This window comes from Schistocerca americana, chromosome 6 (genome assembly GCF_021461395.2).
Source record: "Schistocerca americana isolate TAMUIC-IGC-003095 chromosome 6, iqSchAmer2.1, whole genome shotgun sequence".
NCBI classification, from domain to species: Eukaryota; Metazoa; Arthropoda; class Insecta; order Orthoptera; family Acrididae; genus Schistocerca; species Schistocerca americana.
The window spans coordinates 525,259,390-525,279,081 of NC_060124.1; the positions used below are offsets into that span (position 1 = coordinate 525,259,390).

The following is a 19,692-nucleotide window of genomic DNA, read 5'->3' on the forward strand; positions in this document are numbered from 1 at the left end:
CCCGTTAAGTTGGAAAAAAACGAAGAATATTTTATTCTACCGTTATGCATGTTGCAGTTCTCAACGTTCTGTATTCTTTATATTGTTTCACCGGATTATAGAGTTTTGTGGCAAAATGAAGGCAACTGAAAAATTTCGATTTGTTGCTTTAATTTTGGTCACCAGTATGCGTGTTGGACAATGATATAATTTTGCAGGTATTATCAGTGGTTCAAATGGCTCTGAGCACTATGGGACTTAACTGCTGAAGTCATCAGTCCCTTAGAACTACTGAAACCTAACTAACGTAAGGACATCACACACATCCATGCCCGAGGCAGGATTCGAACCTGCGACCGCAGCGGTCGCGCGGTTCCAGACTGTAGCGCCTAGAACCGCTCGGCCACTCCGGACGGCTTATCAGTGGTATATATGGATACTGTTGCCAATATTTTTTGCGAATAGAGCTCGTAGTAAAGAAGTAATACATTGAATCGTCATGCCTGGTGATCAAGGTTTACTGCATGAACAGCGAAAATGTAGTAAACAATTAGCGCTTTCCCTTTCATTAATTTGTGAAAGGTGTTGGGGAGAAAAGTTTCTAAAAGGTTTGAAATTATGTGTGAAGTTTGTGTGAAGTTTAATCGAAGTCGATAACTGTTCTATTGAATGAATAAAGTCTGTATAAATTGCATGCTGTGAGTTTCACTGCCTCAACACTTCCACGTTGTTACTAATTTTAACAGCTGACTTATGTTAAATCTTTCAAAATGGTTCAAATGGCTCTGAGCACTATGGGATTTAACATCTGAGGTCATCAGTCCCCTAGACTTAGAATTACTTAAATCTAACTAACCTGAGGAGATCACACACATCCATGCCCGAGGCAGGATTCAGACCTGGGACTGTAGCAACATCGCGGTTCCACACTGAAGCGCCTAGAATCGCTCGGCCAGTTAAATCTGTAATGTAAGATTATACCTCTTACTGAGTAGATTGGGACAGCACTTCAAATTCTTGAATTCGCTCAATAATCATACGAAGCTCAAAGTTTAGTTGCCCCTGGATGCCATCCGACACGAAATCTGCAACTGGGACTGTGTGACCTTAGCCTTTAAGTATAGTAAAGGCGTGTTTTTCCTGGCCTTTACCCGCTTTCTTCACGAATCGGCTTGTTGATTACTGGATTTGTTAATGTTAGTGGTAGAGGAGTGCCGAATGCTTTTCCTGTTGCCGCATCTTCCCCGCGGGAACAAATATGTGTACCACATGTCAATGTTTGCAAACTTATTTACTCTTCACATTTGCAACCTGTTACCTTAGAAGCTAAACCAGGCCATACAATTCACATTGTCGTGGCTAATACTAAAGGTGTAAACTATTTATTTATATCTGTTATTTAACAATTCACATTATCGTGGCTAATACTAAAGGTCTATACTATTTATTTATATCTGTTATTTAAAAAAATGACATGTTATAAAAATGCTAATGCTGGAACTACTTTCTACCACTACAAAATTACAATAAAACCCTTTAATCAATTACCCAACTAATAATAGACGATGTTATGTTATGTTAACGTGGGACCTAGAAACGATGGAAAGGCCCCGTCCCCGCCGCAGCCGCAGTGGTCCACAACCCCACGACGTCTACCGCAGTCCACTTCACCACTCCGCCGCCCCATACCGAACCCAGTGTTATTGTGCGGTTCGGACCCCAGTGGACTTCTCAGGGAACGTCTCACACCAGACGAGTGTAACCCCTATGTTTGCGTGGTAGAGTACGTGGAGAACTTGTTTGCATAGCAATCGCCGACATGGTGTAGCTGAGGCGGAATAAGAGGAACCAGCCCGCATTTGCCGAGGCAGATGGAAAACCGCCTAGAAACCATCCACAGACTGGCCGGCTCACCAGACCTCGACACAAATCCGCCGTGCGGATTCGTGCCGTGGACCGGCGCTCCTTCCCGCCCCGAATAACAGACGATACAGTCACATAAGCCTGAATAACCAGCGTTTATTGCACGGACCGCTGGAAGGCACCGACATTGATGTGGAGACTTGCCCACTGCAGTGCAATGGGCAGCCGATCTACGTATCTCAGCTATCCATGGTGTAAACAGCCCAAACGAGGTGGTCCCACGGATTCTCGACTGGGTTTGAATCCGGTGAGTTTGGTGGCCAGAGGAGCACGGTAAACTCATCCTGGTGCTCTTCCAACCAAGCATCTACACTGTGAGTTGTGTGACACAATGCACTCTCTTTCTGGCAGATGCCATCGCACCGAGAAAAAAACAAACTGCATGTAGGGGGGGGGGGGGGGGGGGAGATATGGTCCCCATGAATAGATGCATACTAATGTTGATCCATTGCGCCTTCCAGAATGACGAGATCACTTAGGGAATGACCTCCGCACTGGACCTTTCCAACGATTGTTGCAGGGTGTTTGCTTTCGGACGTTTCAAGCCGTAAACGCCAACGGGCATCTGTCCGATGGAGCGTAAAACTTAATTCTCCGAAAAGGTCTTCTATCGCCAGTCAGTTGCGGTACTGACGTACAAATCCCAGCCTTCTCGTCGATGATGAACAGCAATCAGCAAGAGTGCATGATCAAGGTGGCTACTACGAAGGCCCACACAGAGTAACGTAGGTTGAACTTTCATTGAGGACACACTTGGGGTAGCCATTGGTTCATCTGTGCGATCAATTGCTCAACGGTCCCACTTATTCTGTTCTCCCGTACACATCATCTCTGCAGTTTTTTTTAGTCATGAGTCTTCTGAATGGTTTGAAGCGGCACGCCACGATATCCTCTTTCCTCTCCTGTGCCAACCTTTTTTTTAACACTTGAAGCATACGTCCTCAATTATTTCCCAGGTGCATTCCGATCACTGTCTTCCTCTACATTTTTTGCCCTCTACGGCTCCCTCTAGTACCATCGAAGTCATCCCCTGATGTCTTAACAAATGTCCTACCATCCTGTCCCTTCTCCTTGTCAGTGTTTTCCACATATTCAAATGGCTCTGAGCACTATGGGACTTAATATCTGTGGTCATCAGTCCCCTAGAACTTAGAACTACTTAAACCTAACTAACCTAAGGACATCACGCACATCCATGCCCGAGGCAGGATTCGAACCTGCGACCGGAACGGTCACGCGGTTCCAGACTGAAGCACCTAGACCGCACGGCCACACCGGCCGGCTTTTCCACATATTCCTTTCCTCTCCGATTCTGCGCAAAATCACCTCATTTCTTACCTTATCAGTTCACCTAATTTTCAACATTCGTCCGAAGCACGACATCTCAAATGCTTCGATTCTCTTCTGTGCCGATTTTCCCACAGTCCGATTTCACTACCATACAAATCTGTTCTCCAAACGTACATCCTCAGAAATTTCTTCCTCAAATTAAGGCCTATGTTTGATACTAGAAGACTTCTCTTGGCCACGAATGCCCTTTTTGACGTGTGTAGTTTGTTTTTAATGTCCTCCTTGCCCCATTGGTTATTTTGCTGACTAGGTAGCAGAATTCCTTAACTTCATCTACTTCGTGACCATCAATCCTGATGTTACGTTTCTCGCTGCTACTTCTCATTATTTTCTTCTTTCTTCGATTTACTCTCAATCCATGTTCTGTACTCATTAGAATGTCCATTCCATTCAGCAGATCATGTAATTCTTCTTCACTTTCACTCACGGTAGCAATGTCATCAGCGAATCGTATCACTGATTTCCTTTAACCTTGAATTTTTGTCCCACTCCTGAACCTTTCTTTCTACTGATATTTATGGCCCGTGGTGTATCACATTTGCCTCGGCGGCGGTTTTGTATAGCGCCATTTTTCCATACATGGTATACTTCAACCACGCCGGGCACGCAAACAGTTTACAAACATAGCCGTTCCGGAAATGCTTCCACCTATGGCCCGCCTTTAGGACCACATTACAACGACTGCACTGTTCTTTGTGTCCTCCTCGACACGCTTTAGATAGTTGCTGTTGCTAGTGCTGCCATCTGCCGTCTGTGAGTGGTTATGACAGGTTGACGTCGAACGTTGACGGTGATCACATTGATGTGCCTGGACCGTTTATTACTGGTGCGGCACATGGTTACCAGGCCTATATTCACTTAGACGGATGTGGGACACCGCCTAAAACAACTGTGCCGAGTGGACTGAATCTGGAGCCAGGCGCGTACCCGAATGCCGGAAGCGCCGTGCTAACGCGTGCGGCTATCCGGTGGATCTCAAGTAACATACACATTGAAGCGCCAAAGAACTGGTACAGGCATACCTATTCAAATACAGAGATGTAAACTGGCAGCATGCGGCGCTACGGTCAGCAACGTCTATACACAAGTATCTGGCGCAGTTGTTAGATCTGTTACTGTTGCTACAATGGTAGGTTATCAAGATTTAAGTGAGTTTGAACGTGATGTTATACTCGGCGCACTTGCGATTGTATCTCCGAGGTAGCGATGAAGTGGGATTTTAACATACAAACATTTCACGAGTGTACTGTGAATACGGCCGAAGTGGCCGTGTGGTTCTAGGCGCTACAGTCTGGAACCGCGAGACCGCTACGGTCGCAGGTTCGAATCCTGCCTCGGGCATGGATGTGTGTGATGTCCTTAGGTTAGTTAGGTTTAATTGATTCTAAGTTCTAGGGGACTAATGACCTCAGAAGTTGAGTCCCATAGTGCTCAGAGCCATTTGAACCATTTTGTACCGTGAATATGAGGAATACGGTGAAACATCGCTGCGGCCGGAAAAAGACCCTGCAAGAATGGGACCAACGACGACTGAAAAAAATCGTTCAACGTGACAAAAGTGCAAAACTTCCGCAAATTGCTGCAGATATCAATGCTGGGTGATCAACTAGTGTCAGCGCGCGAACCATTCGACGAAACATCGTCGAAATGAGCTTTCGGAGCCGAAGGCCCACTCGTGTACCCTTGATGACTGTACGACACAAAAAAGCTTTATGCCTCTCCTGGGTCCATCAACACCGACACTGGACTCTTGATGACTGGAAACTTGTTGCTAGGTCGGACGAGTCTCGTTTCAAATTGTATCGAGCGGATGTATGTGTACAGTTACGGACACAACGTCATGAATCCATGGACCCTGCATGTCAGTACGGGACTGTTCAAGCTGTTGGAGGATCTGTAACGGTATGGGACGAGTGCAGGTGGAGAGATAGTGGACCTCTGATACTAACAGATACGCCTCTGACAGGTGACACGTACGTAAGCATTCTGTCTGATCACCTGCATCCATTCATGTCCATTGTGCATTCCGACGGACTTGGGCAATTCCAGCAGGACAATGCGACAACCCACACGTCCAGAATTGCTACAGAGTGACTCCAGGAACACTCTTCTGAGTTTAAACACTTCGGCTGGCTACCAATATCTCCCGGCTTGAACGTTAGTGAGCATATGTGCGATTTTGCAACGTGCTGTTCAGAAGAGATCTCCACCCCCTCGTACTCTTACGGATTTATGGACAGCCCTGCAGGATTCATGGCGTCAGTTCCCTCCAGCACTACTTCAGACATTAGTCGAGTCCATGGCACGTCGTGTGTCTGCACTGGTGCGTGCTCGCGGGGAGCCTACACGCGCCTTGCCACCATTCGCGCGGCTCCCCCCTCGTCGGAGGTTCGAGTCCTCCCTCGCGCATGGGTGTGTGTGTTGTCCTTAGCGTAAATTGGTTTAAGTTAGATTATGTAGTGTGTAAGCCTAGGGACCTCAGCAGTTTGGTCCCATAGGAACTTACTGCTACACGATATTAAGTAGGTGTACTACACTCCTGGGAATTGAAATAAGAACACCGTGAATTCATTGTCCCAGGAAGGGGAAACTTTATTGACACATTCCTGGGGTCAGATACATCACATGATCACACTGACAGAACCACAGGCACATAGACACAGGCAACAGAGCATGCACAATGTCGGCACTAGCACAGTGTATATCCACCTTTCGCAGCAATGCAGGCTGCTATTCTCCCATGGAGACGATCGTAGAGATGCTGGATGTAGTCCTGTGAAACGGCTTGCCATGCCATTTCCACCTGGCGCCTCAGTTGGACCAGCGTTCGTGCTGGACGTGCAGACCGCGTGAGACGACGCTTCATCCAGTCCCAAACATGCTCAATGGGGGACAGATCCGGAGATCTTGCTGGCCAGGGTAGTTGACTTACACCTTCTAGAGCACGTTGGGTGGCACGGGATACGCGCGGACGTGCATTGTCCTGTTGGAACAGCAAGTTCCCTTGCCGGTCTAGGAATGGTAGAACGATGGGTTCGATGACGGTTTGGATGTACCGTGCACTATTCAGTGTCCCCTCGACGATCACCAGTGGTGTACGGCCAGTGTAGGAGATCGCTCCCCACACCATGATGCCGGGTGTTGGCCCTGTGTGCCTCGGTCGTATGCAGTCCTGATTGTGGCGCTCACCTGCACGGCGCCAAACACGCATACGACCATCATTGGCACCAAGGCAGAAGCGACTCTCATCGCTGAAGACGACACTTCTCCATTCGTCCCTCCATTCACGCCTGTCGCGACACCACTGGAGGCGGGCTGCACGATGTTGGGGCGTGAGCGGAAGACGGCCTAACGGTGTGCGGGACCGTAGCCCAGCTTCATGGAGACGGTTGCGAATGGTCCTCGCCGATACCCCAGGAGAAACAGTGTCCCTAATTTGCTGGGAAGTGGCGGTGCGGTCCCCTACGGCACTGCGTAGGATCCTACGGTCTTGGCGTGCATCCGTGCGTCGCTGCGGTCCGGTCCCAGATCGACGGGCACGTGCACCTTCCGCCGACCACTGGCGACAACATCGATGTACTGTGGAGACCTCACGCCCCATGTGTTGAGCAATTCGGCGGTACGTCCACCCGGCCTCCCGCATGCCCACTATACGCCCTCGCTCAAAGTCCGTCAACTGCACATACGGTTCACGTCCACGATGTCGCGGCATGCTACCAGTGTTAAAGACTGCGATGGAGCTCCGTATGCCACGGCAAACTGGCTGACACTGACGGCGGCGGTGCACAAATGCTGCGCAGCTAGCGCCATTCGACGGCCAACACCGCGGTTCCTGGTGTGTCCGCTGTGCCGTGCGTGTGATCATTGCTTGTACAGCCCTCTCGCAGTGTCCGGAGCAAGTATGGTGGGTCTGACACACCGGTGTCAATGTGTTCTTTTTTCCATTTCCAGGAGTGTAGTTTCTTTGGCTCTTCAGTATGTAGATAAGTGTATTGCTGCTATGATGCAGTCTGCTATTTCTTTTTGATCCTCTCACATGTTTCATATCTACAGTCCCTGTCGTTGGCCTTTGGGATCCATGCTTTGCTTCCATACGGAAGAGATAGTCCTCTCATTGTCTTGTGGAACTTCACTTCGGTCTTCGTGTTTTACCTTTTCGAATATGTTGTTCTGGATGTGGCAACGCATCCGTGAGAAGCAATCTAATCTCCTCCGGATGTATCGGCCGTAATCGTTCGTGATGTTATAGCCTAGGCAGTTGTAGTTTGGAATCGTTAGACACTGGTAACACCTAAGCATATTTCTGATCTTGTAATTTATTTTTCCTTAGAGACGGCAATTTTGGTATTAACTTCCAAGATTTTACAGGTTCAAGTATTGGCTACGTTGTACAAAAGATGGAGTGTTTTTATTATTATTATTATTATTATTTTGCTCTTGAGAGGAGCCGGCCGGAGTGGCCCAGCGGTTCTGGGCGGTACAGTCTGGAACCGCGCGACCGCTACGGTCGCAGGTTCGAATCCTGCCTCGGGCATGGATGTGTGTGATGTCCTTAGGTTATACTAAAATGTAGACTTTCACGGCCGGAAATGTCATGTCCATTATAATTATCCGGGCTGTTATGCCGTGGTCGGTTGATGAATTCAGTGTCAATTCCCAACGTTTCGTCTCCGTCTGCGGGAGACGTCTTCAAGGGGGTCTGTAAATGGATGGAAGGTCCAACACACCCACTGGCTCGCTACTGACTGCCGCTAAATTCCGAGTCCGCGCGCTCCCACGCCGCGACGTGACGTCACGTGTTTTGAAATCGTCAGTGCAATTGGCCGCTGTGCGCTGCCGCCGATCGCCGTTGCCATCACCCAGTAGTGGGCGGGTGGTACACATCTTCTTTAACACCTGCATCCATATACCGTTTAATTTCAGGCCCTCCTCCTTTCGATTGAAATTATTGGGGTGTTTAGCGATTTCGATTGCCTCCCTCTAGAGCCTTGACACTGAATTCATCAACCGACCACGGCATAACAGCCCGGATAATTATAGTGGACATGTCCATAGGTTAGTTAGGTTTTAGTAGTTCTAAGTTCCAGGGGACTGATGACCTCAGAAGTTAAGTCCCATAGTGCTCAGAGCCATTTGAACCATTTTTTTTATTTTTATTATTATTTTTTTTTCGAGAGGAGATTCTGTCTCATGTGCTTTAAAACCAATGTTGACTGTTTTTTTCTTGATTTGGTCCATACCGCCACCTCTCAAAATGTGGAAAACAAAGATCTTGCAGTAGAATAAACGTGCTTCACAGTAGCGAAGAGAAGCAAGCGCTCATAGCTCTTTAGGCATGAATTTATGAGTCCATGTTTACTAGACTTTCTGGCTTCGAATGACCGTCGTGTCATATCCCCGAATATTGACCATTCCTCTCTGGAGGTCCTATTACACTTTTTTAACGCACAACCGATTTTAGTTCCATGTCTGTTGAGCACTCGTCGACCATTATAGTGTGCTGGTACCCTTTAGTCAAAAATTTATCGAGCCTGCTGGAAATCTGTGGAGATACTCTGTATAAATCTCGGTTGTTAGACGTTCTGTAGTACCCCCCGGCGGCCCCCTGTCGGAGATTAATCAATGAGACGTAGCACCAGCTGTCTCACTATGGCTAGCTGAAATAACTGAAATGTGTGTGAACTCTTATGGGACTTAACTGCTAAGGTCATCAGTCCCTAAGCTTACACACTACTTAACCTAAATTATCCTAAGGACAAACACACACACCCATGCCCGAGGGAGGACTCGAACCTCCGCCGGGACCAGCCGCAAGTCAATGACTGTAGCGCCCTAGACCGCTCGGCTAACCCCGCGCGGCTAGCTGAAATAACTGAATAAAACATGGTTGCCAGATTAATATTACTCTACGATTCCTCTGAAGGAGTAATAGAAATAAAAATGCTGAGGGTGAAAGGGAATAGCTTCGGTCCTATTTGCAGGGCTGGACAGTAATGCTGTGACCGTGGATCGAGTGTGGGAAGGAAAACACAACCTATTGTTTGGGCTAGACATCTGAGACAATTTATGAACACAGGAATCCTGGCGAAACTTGCACGTATTCTTAATGAATTTTTACAGTAATCCTTTGTGCGTGCGAGAAATCAGAGGACCACTATTGTGCCAATGTTTTGCTACAGATGGAGAGTTTTTGCGTACTGCGACGTGGCAATTAGTTCATTAACTTTTTTCCTTTATTTTTGTCTTGAACTATAATCTTATTTTGGGTATTAATTATTTAATAATGGATTATAGAGTTTTTGTTGAATGGGAGTTTTTTTAATTTAAAAAAGTGGAGGTTGGGTTATTAAGGGAAGGAGACCAGATAGCGAGGTCATTGGTCTCATCGGATTAGGGAAGGACGGGGAAGGAAGTCGGCCGCGCCCTTTCAAAGGAACCATCCCGGCAATTGCCTGGAGCGATTTAGGGAAATCATGGAAAACCTAAATCAGGATGGCCGGACGCGGGATTGAACCGTCGTCCTCCCGAATGCGATTCCCGTGTCTAACCAATGCGCCACTTCGCTCGGTCAAAAAAAAAAAGAAAGAAAGAAAGAAAGTGATCTCAATAGCGCACGGAACCAGTGTCGGAAGTGATGGCTTGTCTTTCAGGGAGACGGCCTCTCTAACACTGCCCGTCGACGCGTGAGCTCTTATTCTACCCAGAATTCCGTTGGCCTTTCTTGGGCGGTTGGCATCAGTGTTCTGCATTAGCTCCTCCCAAGTTGCCAACCCGTTTGGTGTCGTAATTATGCTCCTCCAAGAATAACGACAGAAGAATTTGTCTACTTTAAAAATTTTGGTACGGTCGGTTTTTCTCTTGACCTCGTGCTGTCATTATCTTCGTCGTTTTCGTCGAGTTTGAAGTTAACGACCTAGCTCTCGCTTCCTACTCCTTTGTACGACAGTCTTGCTGAACACGTTACCATGACCTATTTGTCGCCAAATGAGTGCTGTGCTGTCCTCTGGCAACACTCTCGCTCACGTCATTGACAGTTTTAAAAAATATGTCTCTAAATACCCACCACTGCCTCAGTATCACACGTCCAGCTGTAGGGTGACAAATCAAAATATTCGTATCACTACACTCCACACTGGGGTACCGTGCGGAACGCTCTTGGCAAATGTAGTACAGCGCAATCACCCTATTTCTATTTCCTTAACTGATCCTTCACGAACCGGCCGCTATGGCCGAGCAGTTGTAAGCGCTTCAGTCCGGAACCGCGCTGCTGCTACGGTCGCAGGATCGAATCCTGCCTCGGGCATGGGTGTGTGTGATGTCCTTAAGGTAGTTAGGTTTAAGTAGTTCTAAGTTCTAGGGGACTGATGACCTCAGATGTTAAGTCTCATAGTGCTTCACGGCACGGGTCCAAAACTGAAGAGAAATATTCAAGTATCAGTCTAACGATGGTTTTGTAAGCTACCACCTTCACGGTTGGACAACACTTCCGGAAGATTCTTCCAGCGAATCTCAATCTAGAATCTGTCTTACACATGCTTAGTTTTATGTGGTCGTTCCACTTGAAATCGTCCCAAACATTTCACTGAAGTGACTGCATCCATTACTTGTTCGACAATCGTGTAGTCATTCAATAACTAGCCTTTACGCCTATTTTTGAGCAATACATTACATCTGTTTATGCATAGAGTCAATATCAGTCCTAGCAATAAGCGTCGATCCCTTGCAGGTTTTCCATCATTTCGCTAGAATTTCCTAGCGTTGCAACTTCTCTGTATAAAGAACACCATCGGCGGACAACCTCGTGAAGCTTTTGGCATTATGCACTGGGACTAATGTGAATATTAGTGTTCCTGTAGCACTTCCTTCTGGTACGCTCGAAGATATTCTTCCGTATGAACATTTCTTTCCGGTAAGAACGACGTTTTCTGTTTGCCTGGAGCTCTTCAATCTATTCGAAAACCTCGTCTGATAATCTGTAGGCTCGTATTTTGTTACATTGTGGAACTGTATCGACTCCCTTCTGAAAGTCAAGGAACACAGCATCATCCTTTACGATGGCTGATGACCCAGTAGTTTAGGCCCCTTACATACATAAACATCATCATCAACCTTTACGCTAGTATATATATCTTTATGGATCTCGTGGACGAACAGAGCGGGCTTTCACACGAGCGTTGTTTGCGGAATCCATGCTGACTCCTGCGGTGGAGATTTTCAGCTCTCCAGGAAGGCCGCCATCGTAAGAGAGCGTAAAACGTGCTTTGAAATTCTACAACAGACTGACATCGGCGATATCGGCCTATAGTTTTGTGCATCCTGTCGACGTCTCGTCTTGAAATTGAGAATTATCTAAGGATTTTTCCAATCATTAGGTACGTTTCCTTCCTCCAGCGACCTATGGTGTACTACTGTAAGCAGAGGAGCAAGTTCTTCGGCATACTATATGTAGAATCGTGTAGCTGGAGTCGCCTTTCCTCTGTTGATCGATTTTCTATCCCAGCTGTCATTTACCTCGTTACCCGTTATTTAGTCTTTCGCAGGACGCTTGAAAAGGGGGACAGCAGTACAATACTCACCAGTGAAATAATTTTAGAAAAAGGAATTTAGTATTGCGACCTTCTCTCTGTCGTCCTACGCTTCATTGTCGTTGTGGTCACTTAAGAGTCTGGACATATGACTCTGATCTAACTTCAAGTAATACAAACTTTTTAGGTTCAAATGGCTCTGAGCGCTATGGGACTTAACTGCTGAGGTCATCAGTCCCTTAGAACTTAGAACTACTGAAACTAACTAACGTAAGGACATCACACACATCCATGCCCGAGGCAGGACTCGAACCTGCGACCGTAGCGGTCGCGCGGCTCCAGACTGTAGCGCTTAGAACCGCTCGGCCACTCCGGCCGGCAAACTTTTTAGGATTTTCAGCTAGAATGGTAGGTAGAATTTCACGTTTGGTTTCTCTGATGACTTCGCATATGGCTGTCCTTACATTAATTATAGCTGCGTTCAGTTTTCGTTTGACTACTCTGTGCTTTAGGACCCTTTCTAACACGACTGTCGAATCACGCCGAGTCCCTCACAATTTCCCTCAGCACGTAAGTGTATAAGGCGTATTTTGTACTACTCTTGAAATTTGACCATTTATAATCAACATCTTCAGTCTCAAAGATGACTATTTCATGTCGATGGCGTTCAATCTACCTTTGTGATTTATAGCTCAGTCGGAGTATGGAATTTCATTGCTAAATAACGTCTGCTTTCAGGCAGCTTTCTGTCGCTAGTACTATGTGGGCATTATTACCTTTCACAAACGTGACTAGTTCGGGAAGCTTTCCATGGACGCTCCTGCAATAGACTAATACTTTTGTAACGTACCTACAATAAATAAAGCCCATGTTTGTGTGTGAAAATGGTCTCGATAAGCAACCTGAGCTGTCAGTCATCGGAATGTAACCCGCATAAGACTGTGTGCGTGTTGTATGAGTGTTAGTTACTCTGTCATTTAAGCCCTCAACAGATCGTTACATGAAAAACTTAACAACTAACATATGGATAAGCTATCTGACTGCGTATTTGAGTATGTATTTACAGGTGATACAGAATCTGTCTTGTGCAACGGAATTTACTAGATTAGAGTACATGACATATTGTGGTGTGTCGGTGTCTCTGTTTTGGCCCTAAGTTTTGCTCTTACCTCTTTAGATGATTGCATTTTTCCAGGTGGTTTACAGCAATTCGCAGCAGCATGCAGCAGCAGCGGCTAAAGTTTATTATTACTAAGAATGAATTTAATAAAACGGAGTTGCTTGGGTCATGTTTACTACTAAATAACTTGCAACAAGGGATTTCATAAATTAAGTCTATTTAAAAATTTCATAAATCATCATGACCATAATAGTTTGACAACTATTAATAATGGCGAAATGCCTGACAATGACCTTATAAGTATCAGTAATGGCTGAGTGCCAGATTAACAAATTATTTCAGTTTCAAAATTACACTAACATTTAATAACCGCAGCATATTTATGAATTAGATGTGGAGAATAATTTTTTATTATTTGGAGGATATGGAGGCTTCTTTAACTGACAAGCAAAACATGGGATTATTGCAAACTCGGATTAACAATCGCGAGCCTAACCCTACAACTGCGCTTTACGCTATGCTTGCGAATTTTACCTTGAATTCCATTTTCAAGAGTAGTTAAGCCATCTAAATTTCTCCTGGCCATATAGATGAAATCAGTCCTTAAGTGTGATAAGATCTGCCATCACAGACGTCTCCGGGTTCTCTACCAACACTACTGAAATTTTACTCTCGCAGAACGACCTCGTCTCACAACAATGCTTAGAGTCGCGCTCCCATGTTTCGCCCTCAGATTGTTACTATCGATATCTGAGTGCTTATTTATTTCCATAGAGAATCGCAGACTCTTACACAATGCAAAGAATAGCCTTAAGTTGGCTATATTGTTTTCGTTACTCAATGTAATATTTAATCAGTGTAATGGAGAGTTCTGGCAAACTCCTTACGACTTTATTAACAGCGTCTTGCTCTGATCGGCCATGACGATTGTTATCTTTGCGATTAATGGAGCTGATATATTCTTCCATCCCTGAAGTCCGTAACTTAATACAGCCTGTGAAAGGACTTATCTACCCAAAAAACTGCTTGTGCACGCCACACTTATTCTGCTACTCGAGTACCGACTTGTCGTGTCCCGATAGGGAGAAGGACACTTTCTGGTTGACAGGGGTCTTACATCGATCGATACAGTCAATGAGATCGATATCGTGGGGAGCTTGCTGAACTCCAACTGCGACTCACCTACAAACTGTAAAGCTCAGGGATATAGAACTCGGTGTAATACTCAAGGAAGGATACCGCTAAGCACTAGCTTTGCTCCCACCCCAATCTTGAGGCCAGCTACCTTCACCGACGCGGCTTACCGCTCGTGTGAACCGAGGATAGCCTCAGAACTCAGGCAGCAGGCGTCATTCGCGCCGACTTGAGCCACGATTTGCAGTTGGCTGCGCCCAGTGGGCTCAACAGCCTATCTGACATCTCAAACCTGACCTCCGGCAAGCAAACACGACAGCAACAGAGCGGTCACCGCCCTTCTTTGCTGACCTACCCACTATTTTCCTAAGGGACTCCATCACCCGCCTAATCTTGGAGGTCCCGATGAAAAGCAATCACACCCTCTACACTTCCAGAATGAGATTTTACTTTGCAGCGGAGTGTGCGCTGATATGGAACTTCCTGGCAGATTAAAACTGTGGGCCGGACCGAGACTCGAACTCGGGACCTTTGCCTTTCGCGGGCAAGTGCTCTACCATCTGAACTACCCAAGCAGGACTCACACCCCGTCCTCACAGCTTTACTTCCGCCAGTACTTCGTCTCGTACCTTTCAAACTTTGCAGAAGCTCTCCTGCAAACCTTGCAGGACTAGCACTCCTGAAAGAAAGGATATTTCGGAGACATGGCTTAGCCACAGCCTGGGGGATGTTTCCAGAATGAGATTTTCACTCTGCAGCGGAGCGTGCGCTGATATGAAACTTCCTGGCAGATTAAAACTGTGTGCCGGACGCAGACTCGAACTCGGGACCTTTGCCTTTCGCAGAAGAGCTTCTGTGAAATTTGGAAGGAAGGAGACGAGGTACTGGCAGAACCGAAACTGTGAGGACGGATCGTGAGTAGTGCTTGGGTAGCTCAGATGGTAGAGCACTTGCTCGAGAAAGGCAAATGTCCCGAGTTCGAGTCTCGGTCCGGCACACAGTTTTAATCTGCCAGGAAGTTTCAACCTCTATACTTGTTCGGGGCTTTCAGGAATATCGGTCCCAGTCTCAAAAGGCGAGACGTTCTGTTCGGATTCAGATGTACTTCCATCATTGAGAAATACCTAAAATCCGTTTTTAGTGCGTGAGAGGACAGCTGTGCGGCACGGTTCCCACTTTCGCCTTCCGCTCAGAAATTTGCGACCCTGCCACTGTTTGCTATACTCCATCAGGTGAGTGTTGAATGGCCAGGTTGTGCAAATCGAAAGGCGCTGCGACATCAGGAATCCCAGGCGATACTGTACTCTGTAGCAGTAGCAAAGCATTCGTCACAGGAGCCCCAATACCACCGCAGCCCATCAGGAATACGGTAAAACATCAAATCTCCGACATCGCTGCGGCCGGAAAAAAGATCCTGCAAGAACGGGACCAACAACGACTGAAGAGAATCGTTCAACGTGACAGAAGTGCAACACTTCCACAAATTGATGCAGATTTCAATGTTGGGCGATCAACAAGTGTCAGCGTGCGAACCATTCGACGAAACATCGTCGAAATGAGCTTTCGGAGCCGAAGGCCCACTCGTGTGCCCTTGATGACTGCACGACGCTAAGCTTTACGCCACGCCTGAGCCCGTCAACACCGACATTGGACTGTTGATGACTGCAAACTTGTTGCCTGGTCAGACTAGTTTCGTTTCAAATTCTATCGAGCGGATAGCCGTGCACTGGTATGGAGACAACGTCATGAATCCATGGACCCTCCGTATCAGCAGAGGGCCGTTCAAGTTGGTGGAGGCTCTGTAATGGTGTGGGGCATGTGCAGTTGGAGTGATATGCGACCCCTGATACGTTTAGATACGACTCTGACAGGTGACACGTCTGATCACGTGCATCCATTCATATCCATTGTGCATTCCGACGGACTTGCGAAATTACAGCAGGACAATGCGGCGCCCCACACGTCCAGAATTACTACAGAGTGGCTCCAGGAACACTCTTCTGAGTTTAAACACTTCTGCTGCCGACCAAACTCCCCAGACATGAACATTATTGAGCATATCTGGGATGCCTTGCAACGTGCTGTTCAGAAGAGATCTTCATTCTCTACTCTAATGGATTTATGGACAGCCCTGCGGGATTTGTGGTGTCAGTTCCCTCCAGCAGTACTTCAGACATTAGTCGACTCCATGCCAGGTCGTGTTGCAGCGCTTCTGTGCGCCCGCTGGTGCCCTAGACGATATTATGCAGGTGCACCATTTTTTTTTTTTTGGCTCTTCAGTGTAATATACACTTCCTGACAGAACCGCATGAGCGACGACTTAATTAAACGCAATGGGAAACACGTTACTGCTGCTAGTGCTTGTGCTCGACTCCACGCCTGGAGCTTGCAACACAAGGGCCTGCTGGAGTATTAGAAAGGACGGGTGAGCAAAGCTGTTCTGACCTTTAATGTTCACTACAAGAAGAGGAATTGTGTGGCTAGCGCTTACGCAGTTTCAATGGCCATGTGAATATTAAAGGCAACGAAACTAGCCTTCTAACGATCGATAATCTTTACAGAGTAGTTTCAGAGCTGCCAAGGGTCATTCAGAAGTGACGTGGAGGAACAATGAGCTTTTTTCCTTTGTGTTTGGCACACACATACACGTAAACACACACACACACACACACACACACACACACACACACACACACACACTTAGGACTTGCTACACAATCGAGACGATTCAGTAACCCAACTGGAAATCCTTATTCTCTATTCTTCATATACGTGACATCATTTCGAGCACCTGCACTTCAACAAATGATTAATTCAAGTAAGATGAGGAATTCTGAAGTTTGAAACAAAGTTAACTGGCCTTAGGGTGTATAATTTTAAAAAATCAAGGTATCTATATATTTATATCGAAACAGTTGCTACGTAGAGAGGAAACATGACCTTTCATTTGTTTTTTTAAATTATTTTTTGACCACTAATATATGTTGCAGTTCCTGACTTATTGTTTCTCTATAGTTTATCAAATTTTGTTTTTGCGTAAAAGATGGATGAATTTTCCTTTAAGTTTCCCATTTCTTGTGCTGTTACAGTCTGGCGGAGATGAAATGGCCCACGATATGGCGACTTCGCTGCGAAGTGAGTTGGCAGCTCTGCAGTACAAACGCGATCGCCTACAGCTCGAGGTAAGTCACAGATAACCGCGATATTTTAAAGTGCATTATACTGCGGACTGGCATACGTACATGATAAATGCGTACATGATAAATACGTCCCTAAAAAAGTCTCTTTACTAATGACACTTTTTTACAAAGAGTGAACTTGTAAGTAGGCTGTTTAGGTTTTTTTATTGGTAACGCCACCTCTGTATGAAAATCACTGGCTGTGCTGTGTGCAGTCTGTGACTGCTTTGCATTGTTGTAATACTCGCCATTGTAGTGTTAGGCAGCTGGCTGTGAACAGCGCGTAGCGTTGCGCAGTTGGAGGTGAGCCGCCAGCAGTGGTAGATGTGGGGAGAGAGATGGCGGAGTTTTGAAATTTGTCATGAACTGCTATATTTATATATGATGATATCAAGGTAAATACATTGTTTGTTCTCTATTAATATCTTTCATTTGCTAACTATCCCTACTTTCATTTGCTAACTATCCCTATCAGTAGTTAGTGCCTTCCATAGTTTGAATCTTTTATTTAGCTGGCAATAGTGGCGCTCGCTGTATTGCAGTAGCTTGAGCAGCGAAGATTTTTGTGAGGTAAGTGATTTGTGAAAGGTATAGTTTAATGTTAGTCAGGGCCATTCTTTTGTAGGGAATTTTGAAAGTCAGATTGCGTTGCGCTAACAAAATATTGTGTATCAGTTTAAGCACAGTCATGTATAATTGTTTAAAGGGGAAGTTTCATAAACTGTCTGTAAAATTTTTCGATACTATTTGAAACCTGATAATGAATGCTTGTCTTCCGAAACCGGTCGCCACTAAATGGTAAGTCCGCCTCCATAGCTTGAGTGGTCAGCGCGGCAGAATGCCATGAGCGGGTCCTGGGTCCTGTTCCCGGCTGGGTCGGAGTTTTTCTCCGCTCTGGGACTGGGTGTTGTGTTGTCCTCATCATCATGTCATCTTCATCGACACGCAAGTCGCCTAAGTGGCGTCAACTAAAATAAAGACTTACACCAGGCCACCGGTCTACCCGACTGGAGGCTCCCGCCACATGACATTTAGTTTCACTGAATATTATATTATATTATTATAGAAGGGTTTTGTGGGCACACGACAGCAAGGTCTTCAGCGCCCGTTCAGTATCATAGTGAGACGGGTGTCAAGAAAAAAACTCAGAACATTTACATATAACGGAACAGAAAACACGGGGAACAATCATTGAAAAATATGTGCTCACCCACACCGAAGCGTGGGATGAAGCAGGGCGTCAGCAGTAAATCATGGACAACACAGGAGGAAAAAGGGAGAGGGTGCCAGAACAATGTAGCAGATGGAAGTGGCTGGCTGACCGCAAAGAAAAAGAGGGAGGAGTCAGCCACTCTGCAATACACTAAAACCTCCAGCCTAAAAGTTTAGGCCAGAGTCCAGACACATCACAAAACTTAAAAACCATAGACACACACGTCTCATCGTCAGCTAAAACATAGGGCAGATCCCCATCAACTTGTGCTTCTGCCCTTGCATCACGGTATAAAATTCAGTCTGTTAAAATGTGCCGGACAGAGATGTGCACACCACAAGCATCACAAAACGGAGGATCCTCCCGCCGTAATAGAAAGATATGTGTGAGAGGACAGTGCCCGATCCGAAGACGTGTGAGGGCCACCTCTTCCCGCCTGAGCAACCGGCAGGAGGAACGCCACGGCCGAGTGGTTGACTTTACCGACCGCAGTTTATTGGCCGTCACCGCCAGCCATTCGTCCTCCCACAACTCCATGCACTTCCTGTGGAGTGCAGCGATGACTGACTGCAAGGGGATAGGACACTGGACCACATCCTGCTCTCTGCAGGCCTCCTTGGCAGCCCGATCGGCCTGTTCATTGCCCCATATGCCGACATGACCAGGCACCCAGCTGAAGGACACCTCCTTACCCCACCGTTGGAGCAAGTACAGTTGGTCATGTATCAGCTGGACCATCTCCTCAGTCGGGTATAGGTTGTGCAGTGATTGTAAGGCACTAAGAGAATCGGAGCAGAGAAGAAATCGATCGCCCCGAACACGATGCATCTGTTCCAGTGCCTTCAGGATCGCGTGGAGCTCCGCTGCGAAAACGGTATATTCAGCAGGGAGGCGAATCCGGGTAACACGATCAGGGAACACCACAGAACAGCCAAGGAAAGTCTCCGGTTGGAGCCATCAGTATAAACGACAGTGAAACCGTGATGCACATCTAAAATGTGAAAAAACAGAGATTGAAACGTAAAATCTGGTGTGCCATCTTTTTTAAAATTAGTCAAATCTAAAATAAGTTTGGGTCTCCGGAGGAGCCAAGGTGGAGATCTGCTCCAACCGCGACGTAAAACACTAAGACCAGCCATAGACATCGCACCGAGGCAATCCTGTGCGCGAATCCCATAGGGCTGCGTGGCACGTTGCTGGTTATGAAACAATCGTGCCAGAGGAGGCTGAGCAACGGTATGGTATGCAGGGGTGTATCGTGTGGACAAA

At 46.5% G+C, this 19,692-nt stretch overlaps 1 protein-coding gene across 1 annotated transcript in view; it reads left to right on the forward strand.

Moving 5' to 3' along the window:
* The window catches only part of LOC124619654 (coiled-coil domain-containing protein 170), a 451,315-nt gene that overhangs the window by 76,980 nt on the left and 354,643 nt on the right, over positions 1–19,692 (forward strand). Inside the window, exon 2 of the mRNA XM_047146186.1 lies at positions 17,121–17,213. Within this exon, the coding sequence (XP_047002142.1) occupies positions 17,121–17,213 (93 nt within the window). The remainder of the gene's footprint in view (positions 1–17,120; positions 17,214–19,692) is intronic.